This window comes from Aureobasidium namibiae (assembly GCF_000721765.1).
Source record: "Aureobasidium namibiae CBS 147.97 unplaced genomic scaffold scaffold_14, whole genome shotgun sequence".
NCBI lineage: Eukaryota > Fungi > Ascomycota > Dothideomycetes > Dothideales > Saccotheciaceae > Aureobasidium > Aureobasidium namibiae.
Genome location: NW_013581195.1, coordinates 628,531 through 644,949, shown reverse-complemented (window position 1 = coordinate 644,949; position 16,419 = coordinate 628,531). Strand labels below are relative to the sequence as shown.

Genomic DNA, 16,419 nt, shown 5'->3' with positions numbered 1-16,419 from the left:
CAAACTCGCTCGCCTCCGCTTACCGAGTAGCTAGCTCGTGGACCGTGATTACCACGACTGCTGTGAGCGTGCTAACCAGTCTGGTGAACTCTGTTGTTGTCCAAACATCTGCTGCGAACGGCCAAGACTAGTCCCCCAGAGAAGCCTTCTTCCCCGACGTTGCTCGCCTATAGCGTTGCTGGGAACCAGTGCGAGCCCTCTCTTTCTACCCCCGCCGTGCCGCTGTCCACCACAACCTCCGTCAAACCCATCTTTTTCCACCACGCCGCCTGCGCGCTGCGGCTTTGCGACCAACCATAGTTTCATTCCCACTCCGTTCAACCACATATGGAGGTCGAGCCTGATGGCAGGACGGATGTGTCCTTGCGGCGAGAGCGTGCCGTCATCGCCGCGCAAGCTTGTCAAACCTGTCGGAGCCGGTAAAGCCAAACAAACCACTTTTCATTTTGTCAGAATGCTTTACTGACTGCTTTCTTCTCCGCCAACCAGAAAATCAAAATGTGATGAGCAAAGGCCCAAGTGTGGTCTCTGCAGGAGGCTCAGTGTTGACTGCGTCTACCGAGAACCTCAGCCTACAAAGTATGTCTGCATCCGAACGACGCAAACCCCTTGATACTAAGACGTTCGCCATGTAGAAAGGACAAGACCATGATCTATATTCTCCAGACTCTGCAGCGTCTCGAGAACAAGTTTGATACTCTCTACGTATCGAAACCCTCGACTCCGGCAAGCAACACTGACTGGAGTGTTCCACAACCTGGCCCACGCCCTCCAGGAGTCAATGGCAATATGGGTGCTGTCGGTTCCAGCGAATCTCACATGTCTCCAGATAGCGAGGTACGCCCAGGGGCGCGTGTGGGCTCTCAAGCATCCTCTCCCCCGGACATGTTGCGCACTTATCAACATCTGACTGTGGCTTACAAAGTGTTGCTGTGGCCATCGATTTATCTACATATTCTGAATTCTGGAGTTGCCGTAGCCTCTGATCTGCAATATGTGTTACAAGAAGGAACCCCTTGGTTCATCCATCTCGAATTGCAGAAGCACCCGAAACCACTACCTTGGGACACAGACATGCGAACATATCCGATGCCTAGCAGTACTGGAGAGATGAGAGCGGGGTTCGTAGGTTTGACGCCAGAAAACATGCGAAGGATGTGCGACGCTTACTTCAGTACCTTTAATATTCTCTTCCCCATCCTTGACAGGCAAATGTTCCTCGAAGATGTTCTCGAACCCGTCTCGCGGAATGGTTTTGCAGGCTGCGATCCCCAAAGCTGCCTTGTTCTGCTTGTCTTGGCCCTTGGTCAGACAGCCATCGATGGCGTTTGTGGCTCACCCATCAGCATTGTCGAGGGCAACCCCAGCGGTCTACGAGGAGGTACATCCGAGAGACCACCAGGTTTGAATCTTTTCAATGAGGCTCGAAGGTGCATGGGCTTCATCATGCATCAATGTACTCTCGAAAATGTGCAGATCCATCTGCTCGAATCGTGAGTAGTGTGCTTTTGGTTGTGCGTGATTACAGCTGACACAGATCACAGCGCATACTATGAAGCTTGTGCTCGACACATGGTAAGCAAGGTATGAAATGGATCGAGAGGGATATCCTGGCTAACAAATTTGCTCAGGATTTCTGGCGAGCCACTGTCGCGGCATCCGCGTCTTGTCAAATTCTCATCAAATGGTACGATATATTCCGGCAAGCCAACGACACATGAGCTGATCTTCCATTAGTGAATCTATTGATTGGTCTACGCCACGTGCAGATCTCATCAAGCGCGCCTACTGGGCGTGTATGCTCAGCGAGGAGTAAGACGTTTGATACGCGTTTAATGTAAAGCTGGCACTAACATTCAACAGTATGTATCATCTTGAGTTGGACCTTTCACAAACGGGGATTCACACCCTAGAAGACCAAGTCCCACTTCCTTACTTTCACGGCTCAGAAAGCAACTATGGCAGTCCTCCGGACGGAAAATCGCATTTCCAATACCACTTCCTTGCGATGATCGCATTGCGTAGACTAGTGGCGCGAATCCACGAGTCGATACATTGCTGTAAGTGCCTTTTATCAAGAAGGTGAGAACGCAAGCTCACCATATACAGCATCCAACGCAACGGCCGAACTATCTGAGGACTATGGCGGCCCACCGGTGCATGTCATCAAGGAGCTAGCTCGACAGCTCGAGTCGTGGCGCTCACTACTGCCCCGACCTCTACAATGGTCGGATAACGACAAGACAGAATTTCCGAACATGGGGTCTGCAAGCAGGCAGAGCACAGATTCGCTGTTCTCGATGGACCAAGGATCTGTTCCTATCAACCACCGAAACAACTTGGACATCATGACAGCACAACTCCGGACACAGTTCTACTATGCACGATTCATGATTTACCGGCCGTTTGTTTACAAGGCGTTGCACTTCCCGGAGTTGATGACGGAAGAGGACCAAATATGCTGTGCTCTGGCGATACAGTCGGCATGTCTATGGCCACTGATACTTGCGCCGCCCAAGAACAAGAAGCGACTGGTGCCGCACCTGTTCACATGGACACAGAACTTTGTGGGGATTTTGCTGATACTGCGGATGACGACGGAGAATGAATGTTTGAAGAAGATATGCAATGAGAGGGTGAACAGAAAGGATTTGGAGCAGACGACGACGTTGATGTTGGAGTGGATCCAGGACATCAAGCAGGTAGACGGAATTGCAGAATGGAGCTGGAAGATGCTGGGACCGCTGTATTCGAGGCATGGGTAGTTGGAGGCGCAAGAAGAAGAAGAAGGAGAAGAAGAATAAGTCTACCTGGCAATCAAGTCACTACCCAAAGGATTCATCCACAATGTTACATGGTGAGGTGTGGTCGTGTTCTCGGGGGTCTGTAACATGGGTAGGAAGGGTGGATGCCAAGCAGCGACGGGCGGCGTTCGAGGCCGAGCCGGGCAGTTGGTACAAATTACGAACAGGCGATTCGCAACGCAATCGAAGGCTCGACGTAACAGACGGATACAAACGAGCATGAACTGAGGCAACCATGGACTTGCCATGTTCCAAAGCCGTAGACGTGTGCCTTCAGAAGGAGCGCTCCGGGTCCTGCGCCAGCTCGCATACATCTCGTCGGGTACCGCATGCGGCGCCGCCGCCCTCATAGCAGAAGAACGCCGCCGCCAGACGAACCTCGTGTCCAAGATCGCTGAGAACTCGCGCCGCCTGAAGCAACATCCACGCTACCAGCACACCCGCGCCGCCCACCGCAGACCCGCCGAAGACGATGCCCAATCGCCCGTTGCCGCCCCGGCTCCCGATGAGGACCCATTGCCAGACGATAAACTGGTTCCGCAGGCAGACACGTTCCGGAACAGTTTCTTGCCCTCCGAGGTCGAGAGAGGCTACGCGAAACTCGACTCACACCAGCCGCCCAAATACAAAAAGAGTCTACCAAAACTCGATCCGCATCGGCCGCCCAAGCACAAAAAGAGTCAACCCGAACCCGCTCACGCCCACGCCAGCTCTCGTGCATCTTCCAATTTTTGGACCAAGCAAGACGCTGTCCGTAGATACGATCTGTCCTTGTTGACCACAGCTCTCGAATCCCATGCTTCTCTGAAAGCAGTGGACAGTGCAGTGGCCGATTTGAACAAGCGCTGTTCTAAACTCATTGACCAACAACAACTAAAGGCAGCAGATCGCCTTCTCAAATCAGCAATCGACCTTTTGAGGTCTAAAGACACGAGCTCACTTGCACTACGTCCTGTCGGCTCTCGTCTGTTTGATGCCTACCTATCCGACCAACAAGTCGAGAGATGCCGTAAGCTGCTGGGCCTTATGCACAGGGCAGGATGGCCCATCGCACACCCGTTAAACAGGCTTGCACTTGTCTGCGTCGAGCCTGTTCGCCCAAAAGAGTTGCAGTTCTTGGACCAGACATTCGGCGACGAGTTCGCTTTGCCTCCAACCATCTACCCTTCTTTGTTAGCAGCATACTCGACACACAATTCCGAACTTTGCGCCCTGCTATTCGCGAAACGTATACCCGCCGACGATCGTCGTTCAGTACTACCTCTTTGCGAACCTGCCTGGCCTGCTATCATCCATCACATGTGGACAGTCACTCACAATTATACCCTTGTCGACTCGCTTTTCATGAACATGTGCAAAATGACAGATCATCCACCTTTGGCTCTATACAATGCCATGATCAAAGTCTGTATCCAGTTTGGCAGAACCGATCGAGCTCACCATCATCTACATACCATCCAACAGAGTCAACAACTCCAACCGGATGTCGTTACCTTTGGTCACTTTGTCTTCAAGACTTCTTCGGATGCTGATTGGCCATCTATAGACGAGTTGATGACCATGCTGGTCCGAGCGGGAGAGACAGATGCGCCTCCAGAGAAACGTACTGATCTGTTCATTCCTGTCTTGAAAGCATACGCCAAGCGTCATCGTCCGGAACAAGTCTGGGCTTTTGCCTTCAAAGCGATCGATGAATATGGTGTCCTTCCAGATTCACGCATCCTGAGCACTGGTCTCGAGAACCTTGTCAGAACTAGCCGCTTGGGTTTGTTACCCGCATGGATCAACAAGATGGGAATCTATGACCAAGGTGCACAGGTTACTCCAGAAGTGGTCTTGACCATGGTGCAGCATTTCTACTTCAATAACAGACCCTCCCATACCATCATGGTATGGCTCTGCCGTCGTTTGATGAACGAGGTACCAGAGTACTGGTCTCCCGGTGTCCTCACTTTGTTGTGCGAGGCCGTAGCATATGACCTTCGAGGATACCGAGCAGGTCAAGCCCATAGGATACCGCATGCAATGCGCATGCTTGATATGCTGCAGGAAGTCAATCCGGAGTCGCCGAGCTTGCCAAAGCCTCTCTATTGGAATCAGCTACAGGGACTCACGGACCAAGATCAACACCAAGCATCTGCGCCGCTCTCGGACTCAAGTTCGCAACAGGTCGTCAAGGATGGCGTGCAGGTGGAAGACGATTCAGAGCATATGGACGATGTTGTGCTGTCAGAGGATGGTTTATCCCTTGACCAACTTCCTGAGGTTGTACTAACCACCGCTATGTTGAAGAAGTCGTTACAGGAGCACGAGATGCTCATGGCTTTGTCGAAAGGAAACTATACCGACCTTCTAGATTCGTACGAGAGCAGCCTTGGGCAAAGCGGTCTGCCTGCCTCGTCATACTCTTTGGAAATGGCCATACAAGCTCGTGCAAAGTTATCAGATGATGCTGGAGCGCTCGGCGACTATATCAATACAGCAAGCGAGGCCGGTATGGATACAACAGCGGCGTTGGTGCCGTTGCTGAACTACCAAGTCAAAAACTCTGTGATCGGCTCGCGGACGCACGTTGATGAGCTCTGCGAAACCGTGCGGTCTTTCTACGAAGAAATGGTCAAGAACAGTGTCACTGTCAGACACCATCTAGCCACAGCAGCGGCAACGGTTCTGCTCAAGAACAACAAGGCCAACGACGCCATACAGCTGCTATCGCAGATATATCACTCCAAATGGGCTCACAAGGTACCTTTTGATCTGCCAGCCATGACTGTGCTCTTGCAAGCATACACCCACGTATCTCACAGTTTGGGCATTGAGTGGGTCATCAAAGAAGTGCTGGACAAAGACTATCGCATCGACTATAGTTTCCTAGCCGTGATCCGAAAAGCGAAAAAGACAGCAGAGAAACGCTCATTGGCCGGAGGTGTCAAAGGTACAAATAATCTCAAGCTGTCAAAGATGCTAGAGTACTACACAGACGTCTGCAAGTCAAAGCAACAGACACAGATCAAACGAGCCTCGCGTCTGGGCAACCGGCTTGTTGCTACCTTGATCAAGATTGCTAGACCTGAGTCAACAGACGCACCATGGCAGCGACAAGCAGAACGTGACGGTATTGATCCTGCGATGTGGTCACGACGTGGGACCTCATGGCGAGTCATTTACCGTAAGAAGATTCAACGACGAGGATGGAGACGCCCATCAGCTGTCGCATAAGAACAAGTTCAGGCTGCAGCAAAAGAACAAACTGAGACAGAGCAACTCGAAACAGAGCAATTCGAGACGGAGCAACTCGAGACAGAGAGGCTTGGGAAGGAGCAGATCGAGGAACAAAGGTTCAAAGGTGCTTCGACATGAGTAGAGAGTATTTGCATCAGCGGATTGGATCTGGGAAAGAAGGCGTTATCAAGGAGTAAGCGGAAAAGGCATCTCACGAAGCCGACAGGGTTGTATATATCCAAAGCATTTTGGGGACACGATTTGTCAATGTAAGAAAACTCATGTAGTCATATCACTTGTATGAACAGAAGACACTTGTTGCGAAAATTACTCTTTCCTCTTTCTTTTCAGGGTATCCGTAGTCGTCAAAATACTTTCAATGATAGTTGAGGGTGTGATATACTGCTTCTTCCTAGTACACAAGACCATCACATGAATTCGCTTTTTAATGCTTCAATCGTTTCACCGCTCAATCCTCGTCCCAGTTGGGGTTGGGACCCGGCGGCTTGGGGCCACCTGCCTGGCGAGCAACAATGATCTGATCGACACTGAGGACCGTTCTGGCAGACTCGGTAGCAAGCTTGATGGCCCATTGCTTGCAGACCATCAAGTCAAGAATACCCTCGTCTTGAGCATCAAGCACACCATCACCATTGTTGTTCTCGATATCGACACCAGCACCGCAGACACTGCCGTCCTTTGACGACTTTGCGCTGTGGGCAGTGTAGAGGGAAGCGAGGATCTCGGTGGCGTCGAGACCGGCGCTCTCGGCCAAGAGACGGGGTACCACTTCAAAGGCCTCTGCGTATTTGCGGATGGCGTATTGTGAGAGACCAGAGGTCTTGTCTGCGAAAGCGGAGATGCGCTCGACGAGTTGCATCTCAGCGGCTCCGGCGCCGGGTACGAGACGGGCGTCTCTGGTGATGGCCTTGACAACGTTGACACCGTCGTCGACGGCGCGCTCTACGTCTTCGAGGTGGTTCTGGGTGGCGCCACGGAGGACGAGGGTAGCCGTGCGGGTGGTGTCGTTCTCCTGGCGGAAGACGGTTACGCGGTCACCGCCAATCTCGATGGTCTCGACAATGTCGACTGAGCCCATCTCGTCGGGCATGGGGGCACCGAGACGGGCAAGAGGGGTAGCGCCAACGACTCTGCAGAGGCGGCGGAGTTCGAATTTGGACATGATCTTGATGACAAGGATGCCGTAGCGGTTCAGGTAGTGCATGGGCAGCTCACCGACAGAGTTGCCGGCTACAACGACGCGGACGCCCGAGTCGTGCAGCTCCTTGATGGCCTGGTCGATTTGCGACTCCTCGCCCTTGGTGAAGTCGAGCATCTCCTGAGCATTCTTGAGCAGCACGGTGCCCTTGGTCTCGGTTTGTGCAATGTCGATGGGGCAGCTGAAGACTCCGACCTTTGCCTTTTGAACGTTCTTGATGGTGCCTTCGGGCTCACGACCAAAGACCATACCCTTGACGACGCGGGACTGCTCAATGGAGCCACCCATGATCTTGACGACACGGACGTTGTCGACGTTGAAGTTGAAGGTGTTCTTGGGCAGGACGGCGAGTACGGCCTCGGCGACCAGGTTGGCAAGAACGTCCTCGTGTCCAGACTGTTTGGCGGCGATGACGGTACGTAGAGCCTTGGACAGCTCCTCCTGGTCGCGCATGTCCTTGACACGGTCGACTTCGAGTTCCTCCAGCACTCTCAGGGCCTCCTGACCAGCACGCTCGTAACCAACGACAATGTCGCTGGTCTTGAGACCCATGCGCAACAGCTCCTCGGCCTTCTTGAGCAATTCTCCAGCCAGCACAATGACCATGTTTGTAGCGTCGCCCATCTCAGCCTCTTGTTGTTGACTGGCCATGACCAGCAACTTGGCAGCGGGGTGCACGACTTCGAGTTCTCTAAGGATGGTGGCGGCGTCTGAGGTGAGGATCATCTTTTGTAAGTGGTTGATGACAATCTTGTTGCGTCCGTAGGGGCCTAGCGACGTAGCCACTGTATCTGAGATGGTTCGGCATGCATCGATGTTGCGCACGACTGCGCCATCTTCGGCATCGTAGCTGGTGTTGTGTCAGTCGTCTGTGGTGACTTGTGCTGGTCTCATATCCTTGAACAGCGGCGGAAGCTCCATGATCGGTGAGCTCTGCCGCCATGTGGGTGTTCGAGAGGACGGATGGGGGAAACTGGACTCACTTCTGGTAGCCGGCCTTGAACAGGCCGCTGTTTGGCGCATTCGGTATTGATAGTGACATAGTGGCGCGCGTGTTGTGTTATTGCTGCTCAATTGCTGGGCCCTTGGATATTTTGTTGCGATCGCACACGCTCCGAAGTCCTTGCCAAGCCCGCATTTACACATGCCTCCGCCGACCTCACTTACTCATAATCCTATCTTCTGCCATGACTTCTGTCACAGTTCGTACCAAACAATGTGCCAATGTGCCATGATATCTCGAAAAACAGTTTGCCATACAAGAACAAATGGTGAATGAAACAATAACGAAGCCAAACTACAAAGATCAAAAGTGTAAAGGGGTATTGCGCCTCTCTGGCTACAGCCTCTGCTGCTGGCCACTGCCGCCGTCCGTCTCCTGCTGACATGCCTGCTATGATTCAGCCCTTCCAGACGAATTAAACATAAGAAACAGAAAAACTTATCCGCACACAGGTATGAAGAGAAAAGAAAAAAACCTGGTGCCCTCCACTCTCCCTATCCAACAACTTCCACCAATCGATTATCCTCCGAACAGCTAAGAAGAAAAAGAAAAAAAAAGGAGAGAAACGAAAATTATTCTTCTTCCACAGCGTCATATCCCCCAGTCCCGCCAGGGAGGGCCTTCTTGTTTTTGTACACTGGGTGAGCTGCACCTCGCCCTGTATTTCATCCAACGTCCTGCGCCATCCAACGCCTTGACATATGCTCTTTTTCGGGCTTTTGCTTGTCTCTTTAGTCGTTGCATTACAGCGCCACATCGAGCACTAGGCTGACGTCGCTGACTTGGGGCCCGGCAAGGTCTTCCAGCACAGGAATGAGGTCCAGGAGTTCGTTGTCGTGGGCATCCGAGAACCAACTGCTGATGGGCACAGCGTGCTGGGGATGGAAAATGTATGAGGTGGGTGAGTTGTCAATGATGATTGTCTCCTTGAGATCACGTCCGACTTGCGAGAGGTCCTTGACATAGTTGCCTTGATGGTTGTAGCAACTCTCGCGGAACAATCTGTGGTGTACTACGCCGTGAATGTCCAGCTGGTCCAGAAGTGGATCTCCGTACTGTGGTTAAAGTCAGTCTCCAGATTTACCAAAAGCGAGAACAACAGCCCGTGACATACCTTTGAAACCGAAGCCGTGAAAACGACGACTTCGTACAACTCTCCCACTCTCTTCATGAATGCATCGACTCCTGGTCGCTTGATAACATAGACATTATGATATGTCCCCTCTATTTCTACAGGTATAGTCATGTCCGCCTGGTGTAGGATCTGTTTTGCGTTGTGGTCAGTATTAGACGTTTTTGATATTCGAGGCCATGACCAACCTTGAAACTACTGTGGACAAGAGTCTCATCCAGATCCAAAATTAAGCACTTTCTTCCCTTGTGTTCTGGCCTCACAGCTGGCAACAACCACTTCTGAGGCTCGGGGCTAGGGACCAATGATGTGTCGTGGCTAGCCGTGTGCGGGTGGGCCACCTGTGCCTGACGCTCCACCAATGGCGGGGGAGGAGGCAGATCAACTCGTGTGCCAGACTCACGGTGAGCAGGAACGTGGCCTTCATCTTCAGAGGTACCAGCTACATCGTTGGCCGAGAGAGGTATCGAGGGGCCGACATCCGTCATTTCAATGTCCGTGTCTCTGGCCTGTTGTTCCGGAGTGCGGTCCGAGATGACGAGATCTTCGTCTGCGGTGGTTGCGATAGGAGTGGGAGCCTGAACAACGACTTCGGGCTGTGTAAGGTAGGGTGCGTCCGAAGAGGTCTGCGTTGGGGGGTCCTGGCCGTGCACAGATCCGGTGGAGGGCATTCCGGTTGTCATCAGAGGGGCCGCGAAGCCACCTTCACTTCTGGACTCTTGTTGACTTTGACCAGGGATAGACAAGTTCTCACTTCCAGCGTTGGCTGAAGTACCGCTCGGTTCAGCGAGGTAGGGGGTGGTAGACGGCTTCTCATCGATCGTGTCCACTGATTGCATGGTTGGATTGGAGTTCATTGACGGTTGTTGGTCGACCTGAGAGGCTTGCGCAGGCACCGACTGGCGAGAAGGCACATCCTGTCCACCATCTTGGGCGTCGTCCGAGGAGCCGCAGCAGTTCAAGAAGGAAAGGAACTTTGATTTCTTTTTCGGGCGGGCCGGGTTGGACTGCGTGGTGGCTCCAGAGAGCGGGCGGGTGGGTTTCTCGCTCATTGAAGGACGGGCGCGGTGAGATCGTTTGCTGCTTGCGTTGCTTCCGGCACGGGCACGTGAACGCAGACTACGTTTTGAGCGACGAGGAGTGACGGCGGGCTGGGCGGGCGACGAGTGGTCGGAATTGACAGGCGAAGGTGAGGGGATGGCAGTGTCTGCGCTGCTGGCGGTGGTGTCGAGTGTGGTGCGTGGAGAATGGGGAGGCTGGAGTTCGGTCTGTCGAGATTCGGCCATAACTGCATAACGTCAGAATGGGAAGCGGAGCGGAGGCAGACTGGCAGGATGCTCGCGAGGAACAGGACATACACAGGAGTAAATTAATCTATCGTAACTTGTTGATGCGCAGAGGCAAATCGCAGGGAGCGGTGAGGATAAAGAACGTCGAGTCGTGGATTGCGGTGGAGTGAAAGAGTGACTTGGGGTCGAGCGTCGATGGCAGAGACGAGCAGGTGCGTGCAGGAGGAGAGATGCAGGCGCTTAACAGGGCCGGACAAGACTCGACAAGACGCTGTGGGCCGGGCTTGGAGCGACCAGACGTGTCGGATGCGGCGACGTGAGGGTCGAACAGGCAGAGCGGAGCTGGCGAGGCAAGCGGAATCAAATCGGTCGCAGATCAAGGTCGCAGCGATGGATGGTCCATGTCGCATTGTTTGGAGAGGCTGGTGTTGGCGGCCTCTGTGCCCGCCCGTGCATTCGAACCTAAACTACAAAGGGAGATTACCTTCCACGACCGACATTATTGAACCTCGACCCGCCCTGCTTGCTCAAGCCATCCGTGCTGTCTGGTGAATCGTGATACATATGCCTGCCCAATCCATGCCTGTTCCTGCAGCTGCTCTCCCGATCTGCCTGACCCTCTGCCACCTGCCACCTGCCTCCTGCCTGCCATGTCGTGACCACAGTCTTGCTGCAAGCCGTGATAAACACCGACAGCTTCCTCTACTCTAAATTGTGCCCGACGCCCGTTTGGCCGCGCCAACGCCTGCTCTTCTCCCAAACACTGCGCCGGCCGTCAACCCACTGCCTGCTCCACAACATTAGCTTTACCTCGTCTTTCGTCATAGCGACCTTGCTGGGAGCTGCTTACCTCCTGGGTAGTTTGCATAAAACAGCCCGCCGACCATCTCCCCTGCTGCAAACAATCCCGGAATACAGGACCCATCATTCCTCACCACATTTGCCGTACTCGGCTCAACTGCCAATCCTCCAAATGAAAAGGTTATACCCGAAGTTACTCGGACCGCTGTAAAAGGTCCCTTCACAACAGGCAACGCCCAGTTTGATTTGGGCAGCTTCAACGCCATCCGAGATGACTGCGTCGAAAGTCCGTCCTTGATTGATGGATCGAGCTTCGCGTCAGGATACTCTTCTCGGTGCGCGCGAACCGCTGCGTTGTAGTCGTTGATCGTCTCGACGAATGCTTGTGAGTCTCTCAATCCCTCCGCTGCGAGCTTCTCTGCCAACTCCTCAATGCTCTCTGCTCGAATCTTGCGAACGATGTCATCACGGTATTCTTCCTCTCGCAACCAGCCAACGGCGTCTGCGTCCCACACCTGGAAAGCTAGTCCTTCCGGCTGCTCGAGTATCGCTCTACCGAACATGGCATACGTGTAATTGCGGAGGTCGAAGCCTTCGTCTACGAAACGTTGGCCGCGGATATTGAGCATGAGTCCAAGCGGATACCCGCTCTTGGTAAACTCATTTGTCTTGTCTCTATCGCCTCCATCTGGAGACGAGTCCGCATCCCAGCTAACGCTGTGGCAACCTGTGTGGCTGTAATCGCCAGCTTTTCGTGCATCTAGGTCCAGGGCTGCCAAAAGCATATCTCCTGTGTTGTATGGTGTACCTCGGACGTGGGCGAGCTCCCAACCAGGTCCCATGAAAGTCTTTCTGAGTTCTCGACTTGCTTCAAACCCACCAGCGCACAGGATGACGCTGGGTGCGTGTAGCTGAGAGGTAGAGTCTGCATTGCCTGATTTGGTGGTTTCGACTCCAGCGATGCCTCCACTCTTGTCGAGAAGCAAGCGCTCGACCTTTGTATCGAACGAGGTAACGATGCCCTTTGCCGTGACAGCTTCAGATAGATTCTTGATCAGACCTTTTCCTCCGTCCTTCACGGTAAGCGCCAGACCGCCCCAGAACTTCCACCTTCCTTGCACTTCGTAGGCCTGACGTCGGAAACTGAGCCACCAGACCACGTTTCCATTCTCCTTTAGCCATCGTACAGTGTCCAGACTGTCTTCGATAAGCACGGCTCCGAGATCCTTGTCGCTTCGCCCTCCTGTCACGCGTTGCAAATCGTTTCCAAAGTCCTCAGCGGTATAAGGTGCCAGATCAATCTTGTCCTCTAATTCTGATGGTACATTAGACACCAATGGCAGAAGAGAGGGAAGTCCATCGTGAGCGGTTCGATATGCACCGGCCGTGAAGTAGCCATTGCCTCCTCGCCATTCACGTGGTGCCTTGTCGACTACAAGAATGCGGAGGTCGGGATTGGTGACTTTGGCGGAGAGGGCAGCGGTCAATCCAGCCGCACCTGATCCGACAACAACAACGTCGTAGCAACCTGTATCCAGTGATTCTTGTGTCATTTTGATATGAGTTCTTGACCATTACGAAAGTCTGAAGTCAAGAGCATAGAATAAATAGTCGCATGTCACATTTGTCCTGCGGCATATGTTGGCCCGCCTTGGCTAAGGCTCGGAAGGAAGTGCGGATAGTTGCATATCGAGTAGCCATACTTGCCTTCATGGCTGTAGTAACACGATCGCATGGCTCAAAAGTCTCGATAATGTTACCATTGCACTAGGGGAAGTGTACCAATAACAAATAGAACATGGCCGAATTTATGAATGCATTCTTCGAATCGCTCTAGCAATTTGGTCCTTTGATAGCGCACACAGACAGCCTGCTGCCATTGTTCACCATCTGTCCCGTTCCATTCACATCGCTCTTTGACTCATACCTCAAGCTAATCTCATACAATGGACACGCAAACAACCATCGGATGATCCAGCTCTTCTTCAGGTAGACAGTCCCTGCGACACCCGTTGGAAACTGACGAGCTCAAGTTGAGGTACTTCTAGCATCTGGACCTCTTTCTCATATTCGTGCTCTTTGTCGTTCATCTGTTTCCACCAGGCGACAAACTCGGAAGCAGTTGACTGCGACACAGGATGTACACCATCGCATCTGAGATCCAGCCAAAGCCTATCCACAGACTTGCCAACGTGCCTGAAGCGAACCAGTGTCTCAGTGCGTAGATGCTCGAGTTCGGCTTCGTATGAACGCACAAACACATCCCAGGCACTCTCGTCGAACTGCTGATCGATATCAAAGGCGAATTCGTTGGAACATTGCTGAGAAATCGGACTCATGATCGGGGATGGAGAACCAGCAGATTCCGAGGCACGTCGAACCCTGGTGGCCAGCATGGCATCAACGTGCTCGAGACTGATCTTGTCGCGGAATGACGTGCTGATCTCATCAACCTCATCGCCCATGATGCTATCTCGTGGAGTAAAAGGTGGTGTATCTGGACTGGTCGACAAGATGCTGCCAAACCTTGTCGGGCGCGAAGAGAAGGGAACCTGTGTCTGGGGGGATGACATCTCCAGAAGGCCTATGGTGGGAGACTGGGGCGATCCAATGGCAGAGCAGTCAGACGTAGTACGCGAAAGATGTAGATTGGATCTGGACGGCCAGCCTCTATGAATACTCTCGTCATCGAGCTTGTCGATTCGAGCCAGAGCCGTGCAAACAGCGGCGCCTGCAGCTTGCCAGTTATCAAGCTCCGTCAACAGAGACTCGGGAAGGCGGAGCCTGAGGTCTGCCGGCATCATCCATTCAACAACGAAGGCGGCATTGTAGTAGAAGGTATCGGCGTCGGCAGCAGCAGGTATCTCATGTTCCTGCTTGCGATCGAAGTCTGTCTCTAGGCTTCAAATATTGGTCAGTAATAGTGCATCCGAGCAAGTTTGGTCACCCCAGCTCCTATGTCTCTACATCGCGGGGGATCTGCTCAAAAGCAGCATCTTTGTGGAGTTTACGTACTACGTGCGGTGTGGAACGCGTGACTGTCTCCACGAAGGACGGCGATGGCGAGGTTGAGTTGCGGGAGGCATAGTGGATCTGTTCTGATGGATACAAACAGTCAAAAGACGGCAACATCAGAGGTGGGAATGTCCTGAGGGATAGAAAGTAGAGAGAATCTGGTTAGGAGCTTCGAGGTAATGATAGGTAGAGACGGAGTCGTAGAGGAAAATGCCGAGGGAGGGGAACTGTCATTTATGTGTAAGGAAAGAGCTCCGCAAGGTTAAACAAAGTAAGAGCTGCCCGCGTAACCAGGCATTAAGAAGAGCAAAACGAAGCTGCTTACCATCAGATATCTTGTCTCCAGAGTTAAGGAAGGAGTACGCGATCACTTCCGACAGCTCTCAGAAATTTCAAGGACTATCCCCTTCTTGTAAGATTTCCTGCTGGTGAGCAAGCATGTGTCGCTGTTTTCCCACCGAGTGGAACGACCTTGAGGTAGCATAACAGTTCGGATAAGCTTAGTACCCTGCTTTGGCCTTGGCCCAACGAGAAACGCTAGTGCTCAGGGTGACATCTTAGTGATGTATGACTCCAAACAAACTTACATCTGTCACTTGTCGAAAAAGTGACCGGTCTTGGATCAAGACTTACCCAGCCATCATGCATAAAGATAGTCTTGGCCTATGGTTCGTTTGTTCAAGATGTTAGAAATTGAGTTTCGGCCAACGAACATTATTCAAACACCAAAGTCAAAAGGCACAACAGGCCTCTCGATCATGTCGACAAGCATCACTTCTACTGCCAGCAGGCCAGAGTGTGAGACAAATGAGCTGGTCTGCACCAGACACGGGAAAACAATGGATTGGCAGAACAGTCAGGATGCTTTTTTTTTACACAGAAAAGATGTCGAGACCGGACAATTATGAAGACCGGCGTCGGACGCTGAGAACAAGTCCAAGATGGTATATCGCGAGGAGGCAGAAGGGACAAACACACAAAATCTACTCCAGACTGCAAGGCGGAGAACAAACAATCAGCAAAGTCATGGGTAGATGAGACAGGACTTACCGTTCAATCAAGTGCAGACCAGAGGCAGTTGCGACTACATGGCTGACCTCGCCAGGCTTCAAGGCAAACGCAGCGTCTTCAAACTCCTTTTGCATGTCGCCCTTGGCAAAGAAACCGCTGTGGGAAGGTCAGTGAATGGAATGCAAGCGAGGCGGTGCAGGGAAACGTACAGGTCTCCCCTCTTCCTGGAGCTGCTGCAATCACTCTCGGTGGTAGCCAGGTCGCCGAGGCTGGTTGCGCCGCTTCTGATCCTGGCTTCATGGCCGAGAATGATGGTCATAGCATCGTCCTTGGAGCGAGTGATTTGGGCTTCACGCCAACTCGAGGGACGACGAGAGTCTCTGTGCTTGACGAGCAGATGCGATGCGCGGATCTTGCCCTCTTGTTGGCCTTGGCCGTCAGGTCGCAGGCTGGCAGAGCTGTGGTAGGTGCCCATGTAATGCTTGAGGGTCTCGCTGTCGGTGCCCGATGGAGGCTCCCATCTGCTCTCCTTGGTCGAGGGGTTGAAGTAGTAGGGAAGATTCTTTGAGTTGGAGTGTCTAACCTCCCAGCCGCTGGGAAGACCGGTAGCCTGGAGACATGGGCGTGTTAGAGGCAGTCGCGTGAGCAGAGCGAGGGAGCGCGTGAATGGCGACGAGCGGAGGGCGACGAGCGGAGGGCGACGAGCGGAGGGCGACGAGTGGAGGCTACGAAGATGGCGGGGAAAAGAAGCGACTCACCATGATTCTGGAGATATGCGGATTGGGGACTGGATTGGATTGGCTTGTTCAGTGACAGAAAGATGTGCGGGGAAAGATGGATGGTTGCTGACAGGTCCTTGTCACTTGTTTCGTCCGAGACGCTTGGCAGTTGGCACAACACCCGCCGCCGCTGCCTGCCGGTGC

At 53.0% G+C, this 16,419-nt stretch overlaps 7 protein-coding genes across 7 annotated transcripts; 2 read left to right on the top strand and 5 right to left on the bottom strand.

The window, feature by feature from the left end:
- Window positions 1–327: 327 nt before the first annotated feature.
- M436DRAFT_52395 (uncharacterized protein) lies at window positions 328–2,765 on the top strand (the record flags this gene model as incomplete). Its single annotated transcript, XM_013569716.1, has 8 exons — window positions 328–419; window positions 490–579; window positions 636–1,493; window positions 1,545–1,575; window positions 1,632–1,687; window positions 1,738–1,812; window positions 1,864–2,064; window positions 2,096–2,765. The coding sequence occupies 8 exons, from the start codon at window positions 328–330 to the stop codon at window positions 2,763–2,765; spliced, it is 2,073 nt and encodes a 690-aa protein (XP_013425170.1).
- A 285-nt stretch (window positions 2,766–3,050) lies between these two features.
- M436DRAFT_84059 (uncharacterized protein) lies at window positions 3,051–6,023 on the top strand (the record flags this gene model as incomplete). The annotated part of the gene is made up of 1 exon (XM_013569893.1): window positions 3,051–6,023. One exon carries the CDS (start codon window positions 3,051–3,053, stop codon window positions 6,021–6,023), a length of 2,973 nt encoding a protein of 990 aa, XP_013425347.1.
- A 472-nt stretch (window positions 6,024–6,495) lies between these two features.
- Window positions 6,496–8,287, bottom strand: M436DRAFT_74813 (T-complex protein 1; the record flags this gene model as incomplete). Its single annotated transcript, XM_013569892.1, has 2 exons — window positions 6,496–8,095; window positions 8,229–8,287. 2 exons carry the CDS (start codon window positions 8,285–8,287, stop codon window positions 6,496–6,498), a joined length of 1,659 nt encoding a protein of 552 aa, XP_013425346.1.
- A 704-nt stretch (window positions 8,288–8,991) lies between these two features.
- On the bottom strand, window positions 8,992–9,868 carry M436DRAFT_52441 (NIF-domain-containing protein; the record flags this gene model as incomplete). The annotated part of the gene is made up of 3 exons (XM_013569725.1): window positions 8,992–9,303; window positions 9,363–9,500; window positions 9,569–9,868. 3 exons carry the CDS (start codon window positions 9,866–9,868, stop codon window positions 8,992–8,994), a joined length of 750 nt encoding a protein of 249 aa, XP_013425179.1.
- Window positions 9,869–11,376: 1,508 nt separating this feature from the next.
- On the bottom strand, window positions 11,377–13,023 carry M436DRAFT_74811 (FAD/NAD(P)-binding domain-containing protein; the record flags this gene model as incomplete). Its single annotated transcript, XM_013569891.1, has 2 exons — window positions 11,377–11,456; window positions 11,520–13,023. The coding sequence occupies 2 exons, from the start codon at window positions 13,021–13,023 to the stop codon at window positions 11,377–11,379; spliced, it is 1,584 nt and encodes a 527-aa protein (XP_013425345.1).
- Window positions 13,024–13,455: 432 nt separating this feature from the next.
- M436DRAFT_65891 (uncharacterized protein) lies at window positions 13,456–14,556 on the bottom strand (the record flags this gene model as incomplete). Its single annotated transcript, XM_013569798.1, has 2 exons — window positions 13,456–14,371; window positions 14,486–14,556. 2 exons carry the CDS (start codon window positions 14,554–14,556, stop codon window positions 13,456–13,458), a joined length of 987 nt encoding a protein of 328 aa, XP_013425252.1.
- Window positions 14,557–15,531: 975 nt separating this feature from the next.
- M436DRAFT_52374 (peptidyl-prolyl cis/trans isomerase) lies at window positions 15,532–16,112 on the bottom strand (the record flags this gene model as incomplete). Its single annotated transcript, XM_013569712.1, has 2 exons — window positions 15,532–15,652; window positions 15,706–16,112. Coding segments are annotated over 2 exons (528 nt in total), but the record flags the coding sequence as incomplete, so codon positions are not given.
- Between the last annotated feature and the right edge of the window lie 307 nt (window positions 16,113–16,419).